The 22,717-nt window shown below is 44.5% G+C and overlaps 1 protein-coding gene across 1 annotated transcript in view; it reads right to left on the reverse strand.

The window, feature by feature from the left end:
• Positions 1–573: 573 nt before the first annotated feature.
• wdr11 (WD repeat domain 11) overlaps positions 574–22,717 on the reverse strand; it is a 52,419-nt gene continuing 30,275 nt past the window's right edge. Inside the window, exons 13-29 of the mRNA XM_023963146.1 lie at positions 21,477–21,552; positions 20,825–20,933; positions 16,438–16,559; positions 15,182–15,329; positions 13,535–13,641; positions 12,670–12,784; positions 11,682–11,853; positions 11,492–11,600; positions 10,006–10,068; positions 9,733–9,798; positions 7,635–7,815; positions 5,754–5,849; positions 4,566–4,731; positions 3,991–4,088; positions 3,590–3,735; positions 2,670–2,749; positions 574–1,828 (exon numbers count right to left, since the gene is read on the reverse strand). Of these exons, the coding sequence (XP_023818914.1) occupies positions 1,626–1,828; positions 2,670–2,749; positions 3,590–3,735; positions 3,991–4,088; positions 4,566–4,731; positions 5,754–5,849; positions 7,635–7,815; positions 9,733–9,798; positions 10,006–10,068; positions 11,492–11,600; positions 11,682–11,853; positions 12,670–12,784; positions 13,535–13,641; positions 15,182–15,329; positions 16,438–16,559; positions 20,825–20,933; positions 21,477–21,552 (2,057 nt within the window). The 3' untranslated portion in view covers positions 574–1,625. The remainder of the gene's footprint in view (positions 1,829–2,669; positions 2,750–3,589; positions 3,736–3,990; positions 4,089–4,565; positions 4,732–5,753; positions 5,850–7,634; positions 7,816–9,732; positions 9,799–10,005; positions 10,069–11,491; positions 11,601–11,681; positions 11,854–12,669; positions 12,785–13,534; positions 13,642–15,181; positions 15,330–16,437; positions 16,560–20,824; positions 20,934–21,476; positions 21,553–22,717) is intronic.

Raw genomic sequence — 22,717 nt, forward strand, 5'->3', positions numbered from 1 at the left:
CAGGAAGTGGGTGGAGGTGCAGCAGGAGGCCCCCCCTGCCAGCTTTCTTCTTGGTGCAAAGGCGTCAGGAAGGTTTCCAAAGGAACCAGCAGACCGCATGATGTGGAAAAAGGAGGAGACCTGGATGAAAGTTGATTTGGGAGCTGAGTTTGGTAAGAGTGGCGTCCCGGGGCAGGAACCCACGGCGAGGCCCCGCATACTGATGACGGCCTGTCCATCAGCCCATTCCGGCAGCTCATTGGTAGGCCGGTGCGTTCCAGACGGGTTCTGGTCTCTTTGTGCTCAGGAAAGAGAAGGAACAGAAGACAGCCATGAATAAAGCTGGAGCAGTAAAAGGACTGAAAACGACCAGACCTGGGCAGCTGTTGGCCCCCCGCAGGGGCAGAAAGGGGCTCATTAATCGTGGAAGTGGTTCATGTAGAGACGAATTTCCCCTTAAGGCAGCTTGACAAATGAGTGAACATCGATCTACCTGAGCTGGAGAGGAAAGAGGATCATTCAAAAGAGCCTCTCATGCAAACCTGGAGAGGAACAACGGCGCCCTCTAGTGTCGGAGCACAAAACACCAAAAGCAAACATGACATTGAATTTATTGCCGTCCATATTGAAACATCATTTTCCTTTTGTTACACAGCTTAAAGCCTTAGAGTGACTTTGAAGCAAAAACACAACAGAATCAGACACGTCTACACAACAGAACTTCAGAGAGTAAAAAAGTGGAACAAAACTCAGGTGTTACACGGAAACGCAGGTGAGACCCCGCCCCACCAGGAGGGGGGAGGAAAAAAACAGCAGCAGCATCATCTGCAGGGTCGGGCAGCCTTTTTCTGGTGTTGGTGAAGCACTGGAACAACATCAATTACTCTAAAAGCAGGCTTGGGTTACCATGGTAACACTGGTAATGGCTGTTAAATGGTGAACAGCAGTTCTTGGACACTGAAGGTTGCTGTGAACGGAGTCACCGCGTCGCTCTAGGACAACATTTTACACACCGGAAGCCAAACAAACACGCCGTCGTGCGCGTTTTGAATGTCACACTAATCACTGATGATGTGTTCAGGGACCGCAGGAGGAAGCCGTTTCTGTGGGAAACCGCCGACTTGATCCACATGGAGGCACAACAGAACATCACTGGAACCAGACACAGGAACGACCACCGACCTTCACACGTCACTGGAATGGGTTCACATCTAACAGTCCCACTGAAGCTCCCAGAAGAGGCTGAGGAGAAGCTCAACGATCTCAAAACGGAAGTAAATGTGCAAGTTTACACGCGTGAAAATGTGCAGCAGACTCCACGTTCTGAAGTCTTTTTGGTTCAGAGTGCTCAGATTTCAGACGTGGAGTTGTCTTGGGGAGATTCGCTGTGTTGGAGGAGACCATCTTTTAGGGAGGAGATCTCAGTGCAGCACAAAGGTTAATGACACCGGCTACCATGAAGCAGATCTGAGCAATGATTGAAACTCACAACGAGATATCTAAGGAGAAAAAACAGCACGTTGAAGAGACGTGTGCTGGAAAAGGGACATCAGCTCCCACAGCCACCCACTCCTCAACCCATCTCTGTTTTCAGGGGAGCATGAGGCTCTCCTGGACGCCACCACCACCCAAACCAAAAACCGCCTTCACTCTGTGCCCTCCTCTCCCAGGTCAAACTCCTTGTATTCCAGCGGAACTTCGGTGCCGCCGCCCTCTCCTTGGAACAGCTCCTCCATCAGCTGCACCCCGGCAGAGCCGGCCCGAGACGCCCACAGGGCGGCGCCCTCCCTCAGGCCCAGGGAGCGCAGCAGCCGCGCGTAGTCCACAAACGCAGCCTCGATCAGTTTATGTGCGGCGTGTGGTTAAGGAGGAGCTTCAGAGCAGACGGTCTAGGAAAAGCAGGACATGTGAGACAATTTGTTTTAGACGGAGACCAGCAAGTGCAGCTTCAAAGCTGCATGAGAGCTGCAGCGCATGGACAGGAAGCAGCTGCAGGGGGAGGAAACCCTTCAAACCAAAAGCTTTCCTCCTCTGGTTGCCCTCTCGGCATGCGCTTGGCATCAGGCGTCGCCATTAAGACAGCAACATAATTAAAGCAATTCATTATGTGATTCTAAGAAGCCGCTGGGGAGGACGAGCTGATGGGGATGAAATCATCGCTGTCTGCAAACTCGCCGTTCCCATGGAGACGCCAGGGTCTTCAGAACCGGGGAAGCTGGGTTTTAAATTATAGATTCATTTTCCATATGAACATTTCTTAAAAAGATGCAGATTGTTGTGTGTAGTTTTCTAAATAAAACATTATTATCTGTGTGGACCTTTACCTCCAGACTATCAGAGAAAAACTACAAACAGAGCTCCGCCCCCTTCTCATCTGCTATCAAACCTCCTCTGTAGAGACCAGAGGTGGTCGTTCAGCCGTCTGCTGGGGTCTGGAGACTTTCAGCTTTAGAAATGTCCTCTACAGAGGATTCATTGGATTTTCTTGCATCATCTTAGAAGTTTCTTGCGCTTCACTTTCTGTACAGAAGGTTTGACCCGACAAACAGAAAAAGTGGAGTCTAAAGTTATAGTAAAGTGACTGTAGAGACAACAACAGACGTTTTGGGTGTTTGCCTTTAAATCTTTGGATTTGGCTCCACATTTTCATTAAGACCCACAATCAGTGCAAATCTTTTTCAAAAGGATATTGGAAGAATCGTTGGCCTCCATGACGCCGTACTTCAGACAAGCTTCGATGAAGAGGGCGGCTCGATCGAACTGCCTCATGCTGCCCCAGGGATGGAGAGGAGAGAAACAGAAGCAGGAGGAGGTTAGAGCAACTGCAAGAAACAGGAAACCCTCCAGGGTTTGTGTCTGCGGACCCGAGCCGTCGGCCCGACGCTGGTGAGGGCGTTTCAGAGGCGGAGCTGTCAGAGGAGGGACAGACACGCTTCTGTCAGGGGGGAGGAGAGCACCCTCCTTTAGGAAAACCCTGATACTGCCACCACATTAGAGTCTGAACTTCACACTTTTCCTTTTCAACCGTTCCCATCTTTCTGCTGTTATCCTCCATCAGGTCGTGAAGGTGTAAACCGAGGCCAAGCTCACACTAAAAGACGTTTTTGAACTTGTTCTACTTTGAAAACCGATGATTTTCTGCATCAAAAGACAAAGTAGACCTCCAAAATGATTGCTGACTCATGCTTAACAGCTGCAGCGAACTGAAGTCTGCAGACTCAGCGAGCTAAAGCTCACCTGATCTGCACACCTGCAGGTGATCGGCTCTGCTTTCAGGCACGAAGCGCTCCGGCGTTTACCCACACCTGTCCTGCATTTAGCTGTTAATGGAAGTGGATCAGCAGAACATTTCTGAACTCTTTGTATGGACGTATAAAACTGTAGAGGTGAATAGAGTTTTTTATGACTATTTCCAGAAATATATGGCCAAAAAAAGAAAAGATTACAGACCAAAATGCTCAGTAAAAGCAGAAGTTTACTAGTGAGGGGAACAGAATTTATGAGAGGCCGTCAGCCCAAAGATCCAACAGTTATTCTCTAAGAATGAATTCTAGCTGCAATGCTTCAAACAATATGCAGGGTTTCTGTTGGTGAAATGTCTGTTTCCCACCTGTGGAGCATCTCGCCCACTTTGTAGAAGCAGCCGAGGGAAAGCAGCAGCAGGATGGCTTTGGATTTCTGGTTGAACTGCGGGGAGCACAGCTGTTCTGCCCAGCGCTTCAGCACGTCTGAAGCCTCCGCTGGATTCAGGCGCACCTGGAACGGCACACATCACACACATGCTGTCCATGTGGAGGTTCAACTGGCAGCAGGGATGTAAGAACAAGCGTAAACACCTGTTTTACCAGGCAGACAGACTGTAAAGGCTGGAAAGAATAGAAGAACTAAAATCCTTTCTGCTGTAGTCAGAAAACGCTCACAGATCCACTTGGGAAGGAAGAGCTGGATAAATGATCCAAACATGGCCGAGCCTCCGTGTTGCTGTGGACGGACGCCGTCACGCTGAGTTACCTTAGCGAGCCAGGCGGCTCTGTTCCACTCCCCGTAGGTCTGCAGGTAGCGGCAGGCATCGGCCGCCTTGTCAATCAAACACAGCAGCTGGACTCCCTCTGCGAAACCGGAGAGGAAAACAGTCAAAATCCAGCCTTCACGCTTCTTAACGCATCTCTGAATCCAGACGGTCTCAAGGATTTCAACGTGTTTTACACCGGTCTGTCTGAACGTGCAGCCAATCATACATACGTTTGTCCTTACTTACTTTTCGTTTGTTTATGTCCCCCGTAAATACTCACTAAAACAAGATGAATCTTCATTTTTACAGAAACAAAGACGTTTGGATTCAACAATAACAACGATTAAAAAAAGAAAAAAACCCAAAAGACTTGAAAAGTCTCCGGTTCTTTGGCTAAAATCTGCTTTAGGGTTTTTAGACGACACTTTGGTTTTAACTTATGCTCAAAAAAACGTCCCATATGACAGACTGCAGTAAAATATTTAAATGAGTGAGGAGGCAGAGCTTTTCCTCTAAGGAGGTTCTTGTGAGGCTGCAGACGTCCACACAGCTCTGACTGACACCATCACACTACCTGCTAGCTTTCCATTAGCGATCATGTTGGTGGCCACCAGCTTGATGGTGGACTGCGAGGGTCCCGAGGACGTGATGGTGGTGACCAGGCAGGCCTTGAGCGAGTCGCAGTAGTAGCTGGAGTTGTCTGCGCTGGTCTCCAGCAGTAATTGCACGGCCCTGTCCGTCTAAGAGCCACAACACAGAGACGGTCATGACGGTCATGAAAGGAGAGGAATGATGCCGGCTATCCCGCTCCCCATCAGCGGAGGCTCCGCCTCCCGCTGGGGGTCGCCACAGACTCTGTCTGAGTGCTCACGGCCGCGTTATTACAGCTGTCATTACAGTCAGAATGAGGATGAGGGGGCTAAAGCCCCCGAGAGGGCAGAACGGCTCTGAGCGAAGAGGAGATCCTATATCCATAGGAAGCAAAAGCCTGACTGTCTGTGAAGCAACGTTTAGACATTTAAACAGCAAAAACTCACAACGTGCTTTCGTCTAGTTTCTCATTTAAATATCTAATTACACTTGATATGAGAAAAAATGAACTTACTGGAAACGCTAGGGTAGATGCAACAACCTGCTTTAGGATAATAAATGTTAAATATCTTGAGTCATTCGATCTCAAAAACATCCATTTGATGTTACATAATATTTATAAGCAGAAGTTTCATTTGGGAACTATGGATGGTCTTGTTTCAATAAACAGAGTCGCTTATTACAAGAAAATGTTATCAAGGAAAAATGAGCTTAAATGTGTCATTCTAGTCTTATTGTGAGATGATTATAGTCTAGAAATAGAGATTGTTGAGCTACATGACATATTTGGGATAAAGGTGTAAAAACATACTTACTTTAAAAAGATAAAACTCTTTTTCAGCAACAAACAGTTAGTTCATGATATAATAATTCCAGAGAAATAAACCTAAATAAAAGTGATTTTTGCTCATTTTAAGATTTTGTTTTGAACACGACAATTTGTTGAAAAGAAAATGTCACCAAGACAAAATCTAGATTTTTTCATTCACAGCAAAGCAAAACCTTTTGGTATTGAATATTTGTAACTAGCTTTAAAAAGGCCTTTTTTTCCAGAGTAGAGAGACAGCAAGATCATGAAACCTAAACAATGACTAAATAACTTAAAGACATTTAAACGGAACAGAAGGCGATAATCGTAGCAAGGCGTTTGCTGAAGGGGTGCAGTACCTACCTGACCCAGCAGGAGGAGCTGGTCAGCACATTTCTTGGTGTGTTCGTAGCTGGAACGTTTCACCTCCTGCAGGTGGACCCGATCCAGCTGGAACTTCTGCGGAGGACAAAGCGGAGGGAGCAGCAGGTTAGTTCTCCGGCAAAGCGACCGACAGACGAACCAGGCGGACGCCAGCAGAAAATAACCAGACTCAGGAGGACATTTAATTCAAGGTTTCAAAGACTCAGCAGCTCTGGAGGTCTTCCTCATGTCCTTCCTAGTCAGTGAATGACTTCAAAGCTTTCTCTGTTTATAACAGCAGAGCAGGATGTGGCGTAAGGATTAAAATCCCATCATTGTATAGAAAATGAGTTCTATTTTTCTATCCGCATGCCCTCTTTTCCACCCTGTCCTGATGGACTCTCATCTGTGTTTTCAAATGAGCTCAGCAGCTTTGGACAGGAGTCATGACAGTGGTGCCATCAGGAGGCAAATGCTGCTGAATGCCGGGGCAGTTCTTCAGAAGTGGGCTTCGTGATCACGCCGCGGCTCCTCATTAGCAGCCAGTTCAAGGAGCCCGGCTCCAGAAGCCGACACCAGCGATTGGAGGAAATGCAGCTGAAGATGAGCGAGCAGCGGCTCGCTGACGGCCGTTTGATCGCAGCTGAAATGAGACGTCCAACGAAACAAGACCGTTGTTTGTCGTGGAGTCTGGAGTGACGCACATTCGGACGCACAAACACAACTTCAACGTAAAGAAATCAACCGTCGCCACTCGCTCAGTGGGAAACTTCCCCTGAACCTTCCAGCATTTTCTGCAGAAAAGACACAAACGCTTTCACGCTCTACCGCTGCAAAACATCTCATCCGTGCAAAGATTTCAAACTTTGCTTTTAGACATTTCTGAGATATTTGGAAGTTGTTTTCTTTGCTCTGCACATCTCCAAGCTTTTCTCAAACTCTATTCATCTCATTCTAATAGCTAGGATTTAGAAATGATGAATTATTATTAAAATAAGTCCAAATCCTTTTTTCTCCAAACTCTCGATGATAGAAAAACGTGATTTAAGACAAAAAAGGATCACTGTGGTTTTTGGTTCAATTTTAAGGATGACCTTTTAAACTTACATAAATTCTGTCAAGATAGACTGACATTCATTAGTTTAGAAGAAAAATGCAGATTTATTATCTAAGAAGAAGTGATTGTTTTTAAATTGTATGAGGATTTATTAAGACGGACCACATGTTGTTCTAAAATGATTCATTTTCACTTTTTACAGTAGATTTTTGTCACTGGAATCAAAACAAAGTTTAATTATGTCCATAAAAACTTTAAAAATTCAAACTTTGTGGTTAGAAGTAGCAAAAAATACTTGATAATGGAAAGTTTGAAGTCATTCTTTCTTAAAGCTTTTCTCATTTTGAGTGCTTATCTAAACTCTGATATCTTAAACCATCTGTAGTTCGGTAAATGTACTCTCTCTCTGTGTGGACAGATACCTGGATTTCAGTGACCTCTTTATGCAGTGTTAGCGTTTCTAAACTCTAAAGAACATGTTTTTGGATAATCAATGTTCAGACATGAGTCTGAGTTTGGAATAGGTTCCGTTTGTACATCGAGGGACAAACATTGACTTATGGAATACCATGAGTGTGTTCAGGTGAAGGCTGGACTGCGTCTCGTGAGGAACAGAAGTGAAAAATGGTTTTGCCCTCCAAGCTCTGAAAGCCTCAGCTGTTTTCCTGCACGACGCCATCAGTGAGGCTGGGCTGATGCTGAAACCGTAAAGCTGGGGCTACAGGGAACACTTATGTTGGGATTAGCATCAGTCTTCATGTTCAATGCTGCCTAAAAAGGAGAGCAAATGGAAAAAAATCTCCCCTTTTGGAGTTTGAACTGACCTGGAAATAAGAGCTCTCACATAAGACATCATAGCAGATGTCCAGATGGTGTTGGAGCGGCGGCTGAGCTCCGTCGCCGCCGTCCGCAGACGACACACTCAGCTGGCGAGCCTGTGCGAAGGACTGGAGGTAGTGAGACGCCACCGTCCAGAAGTGAAGGTCGGACTCGTCCCCGAAGAGCCTGCAGATGACCACAACGATCCATCAGAGGGTTGACAGCGGAGGTCGTCCCTCTCTGGAGGAATGAGCCTCAGAAATGACCAGCGTTCGTTCATCGCACAGACCACGCCGCCATCTTTCAGTAAACCGTCTCCCTTCTACTTTTCTTTGAGGCTTTACGTCCCTCAGACTCCTGTAATGGAGGCTGTTGCCAGGTTACCACGCCTCATTAATAAAGGTTCAGACGATGATCATGACCTCCTCATCATCAGTAGCTTTATTTGAGCCTTTAAAAAGGATTGTTTCATTCCTGCTGCAGCTGATTGTTGCAGGTTTGTCGTGTGAGAGATCAGAGCTGCCGACATCCGCTCTCCTGCTAGGAATTTTCTAGGACAAGGCAATCCCTCCCAACCGTTACCGCCAGCTTTCCTATTTATTATTCTGGCAGACGGTTAGGAAGTTTAAAAACCCACAACATCAGCCTTCCATCTGTTGGAGAAACAGGGACAAAGTGTTCAGATGAGCAGCAGAAAACAGCAGGACTTCGCCGTCATGTGACCCGGCTCCAAACGGGGAGGCAGGTCTTTCCATGTGACGGAAGCTTCAGCAAGCAGAGATGGAGTTCCAACATTTAAAACACAACCAGTAAGCAATAGATATTTGTAAGCAGGACGGACAGATGACGTCATTAACTCCGCCCATCTAAAAGTGTTTTTTTTTGCATTTGGTCCTTCCTGATCTGAGTCAGAACAACATTGTATTTGAATCCATGGATCCTTTTCCAAAAACTCCTTGAACCCTCTCTGGGGCCATGGGGTTGCTGGAGCCTATCCTAGCTAGACCCCCGAGCAGGTCCCCAGTCCATCTCAGGACCACACCCTCTTTAGGGACAATTTCAAACCATTCATGAAGCTATGAAGGATGTGTTTGGACTGTGGGAGGAACCCAGAGAAAACCTGGGAGGGACGACACCACCAAGCAGCCCCCCCTCACAATCTACCTGACCCAAAGGGAGGCTTTTACCCCCACAAAAGCAGATTTATCATATTATTATACTGAAGCTTTAATCAGAATGAATAATAGAGACTTTGTAAAAAAAAGAGCAAATGTTTTGTTCCTACATTTTTTTAACCGTTTTTTTTCTTTGTTTCTGTTTCTTTATTGAATCCACAGCATAAATGCCGACGCCATGCAGGGATGGCAGGAATCCCTTTAGACAAAACCATCTTTACACGTAGCAGCACCAGACTGCAGAAACGGTCTCACCCCGGAGGCAGGTTCTCTGAACAAGATGATGTCTAATACCAAAAATCCTTCTTTGAGGGAAAAAATGTGATCACCAAGACACATTTTCTCAAACTAAGCTTGTTTTGCTCCAAGACCAAACACGAACAAGGGCCTTCTTACTTTCTTCAATTCAGGCTGTGCCCAAATTCCCGCTCTAACCCTTAACTACTAAATAACTAGATAGTGCAGCAGTATGTAGTGCCCTGGATTTTAAAAGGAATACAGACTCCACGCTCACTACTTATTTCTTTTAAACGGCGGGTATGAAGTCACAGATTTCACAAAGTTAAATGTAATTAATATGAGCGTTTTGGGATAATTATTTATGAGTCCACTGTCTTCCAAGGACAAAAACGTTGATGGTTTATTAAAAAAATACATTTTTTTGGCAAAAATTGTTCAGACACAATGCATTGTGGTCCATATTCTCAGATCTAGCGAGCATCAATGCACGCTGGTTTTTCGCAGAGACTTCTGGGAAATTTCTAGGGCCCTGGATCTGGGAATTGTAGATTCAGACAGAACTAGAACACGGAGAACACACTATAGAGTGCACTGTGTGGGGGCTAGGGTGGGAAATCGGACACCGCCACAGTTCGGCAGCATCAGCGGCGGTGGCGGCGGCAGCAACAGCAGCGGCGCTGTGACTCACCGGGACACCAGCAGGCAGCGCTGCAGCAGAGTCAGCTCCGGGTCCTGCAGCACACTCTTGGTATCACTGGGGAGCCAATCACAGACAGACAGACAAACAGAACCAATTATTCTCCTCAAACACAGCAGGTCCACTGTGGCTCTTTTCCAACCGTCTGCACACAGACCGCACAGTCTTCTGTTTAAACAGCAGGAATCTAACAGGTACATCTGTGCTGAATGTCAAGAGATCTTGATCTAAAGTTTGTAGTTTAAGCAAAGAGTAATAACTTACTTAGATAAGGAGTTAAGCTGCTCCTGGATCAGGCCTTTTATCTCCACCTTTTCACTGTAGTCTCTGAAACAGATGAGTGAATCGTTTCTTTCATGTCTTCATTTCTTCAAGTATGATCCAACAAGCTGAAAGCCTGCAGTGTGTCAGGCCGTCTATCTGGCGTGGATGCAGAGGTCAGGTAAAGAATGTGGCTAATAAAGCTGCAGCCGTCTGCCATTTATTAGAGCAAAAACCTCCTTTAGGTTTCATGTTGACATGTTCATGAATGCTGGATGGTTAGCAGACGCTCTGGTTGTGTGTTAAATGACAAAAACACAGATGCCTGGAAACCTGTTCTCCTCTGTAACGTATTTGTCATTCCAATGTATTTCAAAAAGAACTTTAACTGAGGTTATAGTGACCGAGGTTCAGCATCAAAGAGTGAAACTGCTGCAGATAATTATGTGGTTATTTTATAATGAGCTGCTTCACATTTGAGCTTAGAGTGAATGATAACTTCTTTCTGAATAGTTAATGAAACATTTAAGTTTAGATCAAAAGCCTCAGAGCTTTGTTTCTGCCCTTTCCTGGATTGTTCTTTTTCCATACAATGGTTTCAAACGGCGGCCTATGGCTCCGCTTTGTGGCTCTCTGGTTAAAATAGCATGTTTTTAATTTAAAATCTAACTTTAAAATAAAGAGTAAGCAAGTCAAACGTTACTTAACTCCTACATAAAACAGTTGAAAACACAGAATGTGTCACAAGTTGAACTAAAACATGCGACAGATTTTTGAGCACAGTGTCCGTCAGAAAATCAGTTTGAGGTTTAAGTAAACATAACTGGAATGAAGACATCAGATTAAGAAGCAGATTTTCAAGTTTTGAACACATTTAAGGATTTTAAGTGTGCCTCAAAAAACACAATAATTTTGCTTTTGATTTCATTTTGTTAGATTTACAAATTTCTGGCTGAGATGTCCCACAATTTGGTTAAATAAATAGTTTATTTATGTATTTCTCTTTCATTTCTGTTAACGTCAAACTACCAAAACTACTACTACTGCCGCATTGAGATGATCCTATGTGGCATAGGGTGTATTTTATTTTGAAAGAACTTGTATTGAAAGTTAAGAAAAATTTCATATTTAGATAAAAAAAAGTCTGTTTTCTCTTTATTTATTTTCATGGCATTTATATTTAACATAATAGTGATAACAGCATATAAAAAAAGTGTCATTTTTAAAGGCTGAAATCAGACTTTGTGGTTGTTGTCAGTGAGAAATGGACCTGAATGCCTCTTTAGGTGTTGGAGGTTGCAGACCCCTGGTTTAAGTTTAAATTAGAATTAAACAACTCATAAAAGAAAATGACTTTCCCAAAAAAGAAAAGAAATATTCCGGTTATATATAAAATGATAAATCATATTTTTTTAGTCCACAAATCTCATTGTGCTCGTCTTGTTGTGAGTTTTTCTGAGCTGCAGACATCTTCCAGATGGACCCTTACACCTGCGTGATGTCCATCGTAAAGGTTCCTGACCACGGCTGCAGCAGCAGGAAGGCCTTGAGGGTGAGAGCAGCTCGGGGCAGCAGCAGGTAGGGGCACCACACCGGATCTGTGCACAGTCACAGCAGACGTGTGGTCACGCGTGACGGTAAAAACCCTCCCGTCCCGCCCCGCCCCGCCCTGAGCTCACCGGTCAGGTCCTGCTCGTCCATGCGGTAGCTGGCAGACTTCATGGCCATCTCCAACACTCGGACGCAGCCGTCGTCTGACGCCAGAACAACCTTGTCTGAGGTGCACCAGTCAATGTCCAGGATGCGGTAGTTGACGTTGCGGCCGATGCGCATGCTGCTGACCATTTGCACCTGCCAAAGTCGGGAGTTGGATGAATGAAATAAACTATTTCAAATAAAAAAATCAAATGAAAATACCACATGATATTTCTAGTTGTGTTATGCGTTTGGACAAAGGAAAACCGTTGATAAAAGTTCAGGCAAAAGCAGAGACATCCAACAGCATTGGAGGGAAACCCAAACCGTCCTAGACTCCCCCCTCTGAATCAGGACATTCTCCTTCTGTACAGAGACAGGTTGCTATCAGCAGAGCACAGAAGCATTTGGGAAATTTCACACTAATTCCTCCTCAAAACGTCCGCTCTCCTCCGTCTGCCCCGCTCCGTCCTGGTTCCTAGACACTCGCTCATTTCCTGCTTCGGCTTCTTCCATCTGTTCTCAGGCTTAAACGAATCGGGGACTGAACAGTTTCCAGACAGTCTTGATTCAGAGGAACGATTTCCCTCCACCCTCTGCTCACCGAATCATCCCAGCGCCCACACTAATCCAGAAACGAATCTTTGGCCCTCATTGTGTTTTCCCCCTCACGTTTTATAGGGAGATATCTTTTATTCCTCATCCTAATGGAGGCTAACTGATGCCAGGAGAGAGCCGCTCCTAGACGTAAGCTGCATAGCAACACCTGAAAGGACGGCTAAAAGCAGGAGGACAATGACAGAGCAGCTGATTACAGGACTATCAGGACATTAGTCTGACATTTTTGTGTTCCTGACTGTCATGGAAACGACATGAGTGTGTGACCGGAGTGCCACGCCCTGCAGCTCCCCTCTACATCCACAGACTCCCTACATAGAGGTCATCAGTGAGGTGTTGTCAGTAAAGTCTCACCTCTTTGGTGTCCCAAACTTCGGCTCCGTCTGTGTACATGACCAGCAGCTTTTGGTTGCCTTTCCCCGGGGCGAAGCGGATCTTCTTCACCCAGCCACGATGTGTCGGTATGCCCCTAAAAACACGTCAGCAACACTTCTGGAATGATCGAGACCGCTAACTACTTCAACAATCATTCTAAAGACTTTGAAAAAAGGTTTTGACACCTGAAAATAATACACTCACCGTTTTAATTTGTACTTTTTGTGAATCTGAGACTAAATGTTTAGGCTTGGCAGTAAGAAAGACACCCGACGAAGCGTCCTAGTCAGAAACGCATGGACGACACAGAGGCGTGAACCGCCCGTTGATGGTCAAATGTCATGTCCATCATGGAGACATTTGAGGGACAGAGATCTTTTCTACTGTCTTATAACGTCTGTAAATTAGGTTGAACGTTTCTGTTGTTCCTGTAACCAACAGATTCGGCCAAAGCAGCAATGTGGAACACTCACTTTTATTGGACACCCTACAGCCAATCAGAACCGAGTATCCCGGACCATGGGATAAGCTCCTCTTTGTAGATCCTAGCTAAAGGATCACTGCAGTTTGGTATAAATGAAGACTGCTGCTCTGAATGAGGCTGCATGTTGGGAGCGATTCACTGAGGAACAATGAGTCCAGCACATTACTAGCAATAGTAAAGAGAGATTACTGTGCTGTGAGGTGCAGCACCGCTCGTCTCCTATATATAACTGATGTGGGAGTTATATTCAAGGCATCATGATAAAAACACACATTCTACATTAAGAATGGTGCTGAATAAGAGAAAAAGGCACAATAAGTGATTAATATCGGGCTTTGCAGCATAAAATAACAGAGTTACCTGGACAAGCGCGCTTTAAGATCCCAGAAGTTAAGATTGCCGTCCACATCTCCAAGCACCAGCGTATCACCTTTCCAAGCAATGCAGGTAATACTACCCATACTGCCCTGCAACACAGGAAGTGTAGGCGCGAATGAGAACAGGAACGTTTGTTGGAGAATGCAGAAAAAAAAAGAGAAGTTTTGTATGAAGTGATATTCTTTCACACTGCACTCGGGAGAGTGGACCACGCAACCCGAAAATGTCATAGTTATGACAAAAGAGGGCAGAAAAAGGATCATTAAGGTTATTGTGACTGAATGTTTCATTTCAGTCATTTTTGGAGCCGATTTTAATCTATTCGCGAATTGTTTTTTTTTTAGAAGCCTTTATATTCCACTCCCAACTTTGAACCCAGAAAAGGTTGCAGTTCCTTAAATGACCACAGGAGGGTGGTTTCAGAAAGGAGCACAATCCCACTGATTCCCAAGTTAAATGAAAATATCCAACTTTACACAGAAAAAAACAAATATAAGTATAGTCTGTTAATTAAACTGTTTTATTTTTGGTTTAGTAAATATTACTCATTTTCTAAAGCACACGTTTGTAAACGTTTGATTGACAGATGGGGGAAGAATCCACTAAAATCTCTTGACTTGGTTCTGCCTAAACGTCTGCTTTGCTGTAAAAGTTTATGGACTTTATTTCTTAGGATGTTTTCAGGAAATGTCATTGAGGTGGGCGGAGTTAACTCGAGACATTATGGCTGTTCCACTGATCTTTGCCCTCCTGAATCCTCAGCTTAGCATCAGAGATAATGGTTGTAGCCATAAGTGTTTTGACACGAGCTAGAAACAAAACGTACTTCTCAGAGGCTCTCTGGGCTGCCGTCGCCGCTATAAACCGAGAACCTTCCTGACTTGCATTCTAATTTCTGATCTCCAAGACCTACAGTGGAAAGTCTGTGATTATCCTCCATTAAACTAGAAAAAGATGTCCTGGAAACGATGCATTTGTGCTCACATATCACGTCCTTGATGAAGCTGGTTGTGAAAACTTTGTAATTCAAAAGCCACTCTTATCGCTCTGCAATAAACTGCCCTCCTCTGTGGAATTGATGTTTTGGCATCAATAAAAACAAGACGGCGGGGTGAATTGCTTTTGGCAGCTGAGTGGTAAAACAAGAACACCATCTGGCTGTAAGCGCTGGGCTATTCCACTAGACAGAACGCTGATGTGGGCCATTCAAATCCCAGCTCACTCACAGAATGGAACTTCTCAGATTTGACCAGAATTCTTGGATATGTGATCTTTTGTGCATCTTGAAAGTTAAACATTAGGGAGATGCTGAGCTTTAGGACAGATTTAAATCCATTATGGAGAGAAAGTATCTCAAAACATGAGCCCCCCAGTAGAAACCAGAGGGTTCTTCACTACATGATGGAATATGTTAGACATAGTCGGACCAAATCAGCTATTTGAAAGCCATAAATGTTTAGGGCAGCAACGCTTTGGAGGACTGACTTCTGATACTTAAGTGCTGCTTTCTTTTCCTTCAGCTTATATATTCCTCAAAGTTTTCGTTAACGGCACCAAAGAGCAACGCGAAGAGAAGAAAGTATCGATACAGGGATGTCGAATGAAAGCAGGCCGTTCAGGGCCACTCACGTCAGGGGGGATCCGGGCCCCGTCCTTCACCGTGTTGCCCTCCACAGTGATGTGGTAGACCTGCCCGTCCGTGTCGGTGAACACAAAGTGCTCCCGGGCCGAGATGGCCTGGCTCGTCTCAGACTTGCTCTCGGCGTCTTGCAGGAGACTGTGAGGGTCGTTGGAAGGAAAACCCGTTTCAGGTCAGAACTCACCACGGATTCAATTATTGATCATTAACGAAGATCAATAATGATCAGACGGGGTTACAGAGAAATGTATAAACATTCGAATGGATTACATAAGCCAGAAAATCAATGAACATAAATAATTGATATTAACTGTGATTACCTAAAACACAGACAGTCTGAACGTTTGAACTGCATCAACACAAGATGTCATTCAACACAGTAAATCTTAAAGGATCTTGTTGAGTCATTTGATCTTAAAAAACATTATATTTTAACAATATCTCAAATGAAACAAGTTTATTTTTTCACTTTACGTCATTGTTTTAAGCAGAAATTCATTTGTGAATAGTCTCGTTTAAATAAAGAGACTAGTTTGAAAAACAGAAACATTTACATATATAATTTTTATTCTATATTTTTTAATTTAGCCTTAAGATAATTATGGTCTTAAAATAAGGACAGTTGGACTGTTGTAGCTCTTAAAATAGGATACATTTGGGGAAAAACTGCTTCAATCAACTTTTTTTTTGGTCAAAACATACTTTTTTTAAGACATAATTATTCCAGTTGCTTTGATTCCAGTCTTTATAAGTAAATTGAAGATTTACTTAATTTACAATACAACTTAACTTATGAAAACTTGACTCATCCTAATAGTTCCATAGGGAAATTCTTTCACTTGTAACAAGGAAAAATCATTATGTATTCAATATTTTTAACAAATTTACTGGAAAACAAAAGTAACCAGCGCGCCCGTTTACTCCCAAAATATTTGAACAAGTGTACATTGGATCCATGCCTGGTTTGTCTAAATAAACTCCAGCCGTCATGGTTTGGTGGGGGACTGTTCTGCTGTAAAAGCCCACGCTTGCTAGCTATTTATGCTGAAAAACTAAGTTGGTGTCAGCAAAGACGGAGTGTGACGTCTGCATTTCCTCCACTAAAGGGCGACACTGATTGTTTCTCTTTACAGGAGCTGTTGAGAAATGAGCGTCATACGTCACATTCCTGTCATCACTATTCAAGAAAAATCAAGAAACAAAAGAGACAATGCCCAACAGTCAAAAGGTGTTGAGAAATTCTCACCTGATGACGGAGGATTCCACGTTACTTTGCTCAGCATCGGACACCGTCTGCCGAGCCATGGCCTCCCGCGCCGCCATTTGCTTTTTCTTCAGGCTTTTCAGGTTGTGAGACGGGGACCACTCCTGATAAACCACAAGCAGAAACAAAAGCTATTTGACCAACATATCAGGAGAGTATTGAAGACATGAGCAGACGCGGAGTCACGTCGGCGCTGGTCGCATGACCCCGGGCTGCAATCAGGAGGAAAATGAGAAGCAGCAGTTTGTGAGGGTCTTTTACTGCTGTTTTTATTTGCCTTATGAAAGATTTTACAGTCGGCAAACGCCATCGCTCACGCTGACTTTTCTAACCTGCAGCCACAGAAATCTTTACGACGGGGGAGGGCGGAGGGGGGGTCCCAAAAACATGGCTACTGCAAGCACAGACTGCTATAGCAAGAGGAGCGTCAAAACGTTTCCTGACAGGAAATAAGGTAACTAGATCAAAAGTAAAGAGCGTGTCTTTAATCATCTTTGCTCCACACAGGTGGAGGAATATTTTCAGACATGCTAGTTTTGCAGAGAAATCCCAGTTGGATGTGAGAACTCTCTGTATCTGCGGGTTTGACAGACACCCCCGGGCTCAATTATTAGCTAAATGGCAGAGCCACGACATTTCCATTTCCTACAGATCTCAGATATTTTCAGGGTGCAGGATGAAGAAATGATCTCCCCTCAGGCAAACTGATATGAACTAGTGGCCTGGCCTCCAGGGACTCTGCAGAGGGAAATATGCCAACATCTTAAACGATGCATTTCTTCAGGTGTCCATCAACGGCACAGAAGAAGCTGAACTGTGATTCACAGGATGAGCTTTCCTGACGTAAAGAAGGAGTTTTTAGATGAAAGTTTAAAGCCTTTTCCCCTTTTAATAAAAGCTACACACTATACATCACATTCAGGCCGCCCCAGAGTTCATCCATAAACATGAGCAGCACAGTAAATGTTCGATATGGTTCTCAGACATAAAGGAACACAAAGCAACATTTGTTTCTCAGAATCAGCAGTTTTCCTCGAGTGTCCACAGCTGCCACGGCGGTCTTCCCAGTGACAGCACATGTTTGATGCACACAAGAACATGCAATCTTTTTTTTCTTCTGAAACTCTTTGGAAAAACAACCTCTGGCAATCTGAGTCGCTTGTCAATCAGTCAGAGAGGAAACTGACAGGAGAGCAAGAGACGAGGAAAAGAGAAAGAGAACCGTGACGAAGATGAACGGAAAACCACAGAGATTTACAAACATTCATGATGACATTCTCTTCATTTGAAACAGTTTATCCATTTTAGAGAACAAAGACTGCCCTTTATAGCAACAAAGGAAATTAAAGCCGCAAGCGGCGTTGTATGGCCCGCAGACGCAACCCGCCTTCCACGCCCAACTCTACGCACCACCGCCCTCACCGCCCTCACCGCCCTCACTGCCCACTTTTGATGAAGGCTAGTCAAAACTGCATATGCTAATTATGCTAACTATGCTAGCTATGCTAATGTGGCTAAAAGTGCTAGCATTGCGATCAGCATCATTAACTGACTCAGAATAACACATTACCTAAAATGCTAATTATGCTAACTATGCAAGCTATGCTAATGTGGCTAAAAGTGCTAGCATAGCGATCATCATAATCAACTGACTCAGAAAAACACATTACCTAAAATGCTAATTATGCTAACTATGCTAGCTATGCTAATGTGGCTAAAAGTGCTAGCATAGCGATCAGCATCATCAACTGACTCAGAAAAACACATTACCTAAAATGCTAATTATGCTAACTATGCTAGCTATGCTAATGTGGCTAAAAGTGCTAGCATAGCGAGCAGCATCATTAACTGACTCAGAAAAACACATTCCTCCATTGGTTAAAGCTATATGTCATAAGTTAGTAAAACAAAAAAAACACTTTTTTCAAAATGGCAGCTTTTCTGTTGATTTTATCTCCATAGCAACCATTTTATGTCTTGGTCCCCTCAGGAGGACGAACAGATTGACGTCAGTTTCGGACAAATCGGTTAAAGTAAACTTTTTGTCGTCCTTAGCAACAGTGGTTTTATGCTAACCACGCCCACATTCCTTATATGTCCATATCCAGTGTTTTTCCATGTATTCAGTTTAAGGCATGAATGGATGCATTCAATTTTCACTGTACTGTATTGAAATGCATGGGAGTTATAACAGTGCGCCACTTTGCTAGCTTGCCACGCACACGCCGTTCAAAATCTACAACTTCTAATTCCAACATTCTTTCCACAGTAGCCTGCCATTGATACCCAAAAAGTTTCGAGACGATCGATAAAAATTCCAACGACAAGTTTACGTTTAAATCCAGTGGCAAAGGTGTTTTTTATAGAAAATTCAAGATGGCCGCCTTTTCCCGAGGTCAAAGGTCGACGAAACTCCAGAGGTAGTTGTGGACTTGCTCTAGCAACAAGTGAGTCAAATTTCGTGAAAATCGCTCGAAAAAAAGTTCCTTTTTCCATATTGTGTAAAAACGCGAAAAACGCAAAATGGCAGATTTTGCCACAAAATGGCCGCCAAACCGTAGGTCGTGTCACCATGCCGTAATGATTTCAAAACGTCCTTTGGATATCGCGGACAAGGGTATATTGGTTTCGTTAGTCGATTCTCAAAAGAAAAGTTCCGAATTTTTTCGTTTTTGCCGAGTCGGCACATTTTTTTGCGACGGTTTTTTGCTTACCACGCCCACATTCCTTTATCGATCTTGTCGTGCGTAGCATCGTTTTGTTCAGCGCGGGCCAAGGAATCGCATATTTCCTCTTCACGACATTCCGATGAGAAATGTGCGAGCTAGCCAAGATGGCAACGGTTCCTAGCTCGCCACGCGCACGCCATTCAAAATCTACAACTTCTAATTCCAACATTTTGTCCAGAGTAGCTGGCCGTTGGTGCCCGAAAAGTTACGAGACGATTGATGAAAATTCCAACGACGAGTTTTCGTTTGTATCTGGTGCTAAAGGTGCTTTTTTGAGCAAATTCCAGATGGCGGCCTTTTCCCAAGGTCAAAGGTCAACGACACTTCTGGGGTGTTTGTAGACTGGAGCTGGCAGCAAGTGTGTGCAATTGCGTGAAAATCGTTCAAACAAAAGCGTCTTTTCCCCATATTGTGGGAAAACACGAAAATCGCCAATTCTCAGAGTTCGCCACAAAATGGCCGCCAAGCCGTAGGTCGTGTGGCCGTCCCATAATGATTTCAAAACATCTTTGGGATATCCCCGACACGTGTGTCTTGGTTTCGCGACTGTATTTTGAAGTACATTTTGTTCGGCCCCATACGCGATTTTCGGCCCATTCATTTTTTTGACGGGATCGCTGGCCGTGATGTCATCGTCTTCGGGGGGGTGACGTTGACTTTGTGGAAAATTCATTTGCAATTTATCCCAGGTGTGTGCACATTTTGGTGACTTTTCGAGCATGCGGCGGGGGGCAAATTCTCGCTGAAAGGCGGCGAGGTCGTCGTTCCAACTGCGAAAACAATATGGTCCTTGCAGTCAGTGACTGCTGCTGCGGGCCATAATAAATATACATTTCCTTAATACTCATTTATTTCATAGATGTGTAAAAAGTGTAACAAAAATGTCACTTTCATTTACAAACAAACAGTCAATCCTTTTGTTGGGGAGAAGTAGAAATATGGAGGACAGACAGACAGGCAGGCAGGCAGGCAGACAGACAGACAGGCAGGCAGGATGACAGACAGACAGACAGGAAGACAGACAGACAGACAGACAGGCAGGAAGACAGAAAGACAGACAGACAGACAGACAAACATGCAAACTACACTCATTAGGTGAAAAAAAGTCCATGTCCAACAAGAAAAGGTTGATAATAAGAGAATAATGAAACAGAAATAAAAAAGTAACTGGTACTGTGCCACTGGTACAGAAAAACAAAACAATTTTCTTCCTTTATCTGATTTTTTCTGCTGGCATTTGGCAAGCGTCCTTTTGTTCAATCTTTATCTACACCGTTTGAAATGCAGTGTATTGTAATATTGTTGATTGAACTACACCGTCTCTTGGTTATGACATCACTGCTGATGTTTGATCACAGCACACTTTTGCTTATATGCCTGTTTCTCCTGTGTGACTGTAATCTAACAGGAGAAATTAGAATCTTCAGACCAAAAGCTGTAATCATATGTTTCTCTTCTTCCCAGTGTGCACAACTGTGTCTAGAAGTTAACCCTAACCCATTTCATTTGGACAAACAAACTAAGCAAAGCCCAACACAACTACAGTGGCTGCAGTCTTGCAGTCACAAATTCCAGAAGGTCAACTAAACGCAGCATTTCCTACTGAATCAGAGAGATGAAATGTTGGGGTTTGTTCATACCAATGCAGTGACAGTAGGGAAGCTCTTGGCCATCTCTCTGAGCAGACTTCCTGTCCTCACGTCCCACAGCTCCAGCGGCTTTTCTTTGAAAACCACCACCAGGTACTGCCTGGGGACGAACGGAAAGCAGGGACCCGTGCGTCAGCATAGCATTGCTGCACAATGGAAATGTCTTCTCTGGTTTTAACAGGCCTAAAGAGGTTTACAATATTAAGAACTGTTGAATCTGTCATTAATATCAGGTTAAGTGGATTCATGTCCCTGCTGTGCAGAAAGACAGGACTCCTCTGAAAAGCTAACATTAGCCGTTCTAGAGCATTTAGGTGTGTGCTGACACAAAACAACAGAACAAAAAGATTGAACTGATCAGCCAATATCGGTGTGGGAGGAGCTACAGGGATGCTACTGAGGGAGATGGAGTCCATCCCTGCAGAAAGGATCAACAAAAAAGTAGCCATCCCAAAGTCTGGGAAGCATCTGCTAGAGGAAAAGACCAGAGCAAACATCCTGAAAATGCCGTCCTGAAGGTCACGGAGGACATTTATGAGATAGACTGAAAAAGCCGTGTTTGTTTGGAGCACGATCAGGTTTTTGGTAAAAAACTGACAGTTTCAGCAACATTTTAAAGCAGATGTGAGGATCAGCAACTTACTTGAGGTGAGACACTTTGATCATCTCAATAGGTGGCTCGTCATTTCCACGCTCACCTCTAAATGCGAAGCATCTTCCTGCAAAGCAGAAGCAGATGAGAAGGAGAATAAGGACTTTCTTGTCGGTGTCGACATGTTCTCCCTGTCTGACAAAAAAAGGCTTTTATCATCTGCTGTAACTTTTTTTCCGACGGGCAGCTTTCCAAGGAGACGAGTCAAAACATCCAAACACGACGGTGACTCTTAATTGGACAAGGACACCCTTCAGGTTTTCAACCACATCCGCCACACAGGGGGCCAAACTTCCATAGGCGAGTTAGCAAAGTGTCCTGTTTAAGATGTAAGGTCAGAGCTGCTTCCACACAAAGTGACCTGCGGATGGCGGCGCCCACAGCCGCCAGCGGAAGAAGAAAACATGTGGCGCAAGGCAAACTGTTCTGACCCCGGGGGCACCAGGGACTAATGAAGAGCTGTTTATAATTTCCTGTCTCATTCATGCAGTGGAAGCGGTGCAAGTCCTGATTACAGATTACAGAGCACCAATTAAGGCATCTCAGGCTTCACAGCAGCACAAAAACAGCCTCGACTCTCAAGCGATTCCCAGCAATCAATCTGGTCTCCTCAGTGTGGTTTCGTCAGAATGCGGGTCGTTAGTGTGGCGCCAACAGCAAAAAGACGATGACAATGTTACGCTCCTGAAACCACCCATGACTGCGTCTCCACCAGTGTTGCTCATTACTGCTTTTACACGCCGTGCTGAGTGGAGGAACGCAAACCGTCACTCGGAAGCCAAAGCCCGCTCAATAATTGGACCTCAGACAAAACCTGTTAGCAGATTAGGAATGATGCTGCAGAGAGCAGCAGTGGGAAGTGTCACTCGCTGTTACACAACAGCGAATCTGTTCCCTGCATCTGCCCCCCCCCCCCCCCCCCCCCCCCCCCCCCCCCCCCGGGGGAGACCTGCACTGCAGTAATCGCCATGTATTTGATCATTTTGACGTCCCAAGTCCAGGTCTTTATGCTGAGAGTCAATTTTCTATAGTCTTTGGTAAAATCCTCACACCCATCCCACAGCTTTCCTGACTCGGGTCAAACGCTCCCCCACTTGGTCACAAAGCTGGAGCCCTGCATGCAGAAACACAGTTTTGGTTTCCGGTTACTCTGTGAGAATGGCAGCGATGATGAGGCTTAGGAAGAGGCTCTGACACATCTCACGTTTTGAATATTGGACATGGAGGGTAGT

The sequence above is a fragment of the Oryzias latipes genome, chromosome 15 (genome assembly GCF_002234675.1).
Source record: "Oryzias latipes chromosome 15, ASM223467v1".
NCBI lineage: Eukaryota > Metazoa > Chordata > Actinopteri > Beloniformes > Adrianichthyidae > Oryzias > Oryzias latipes.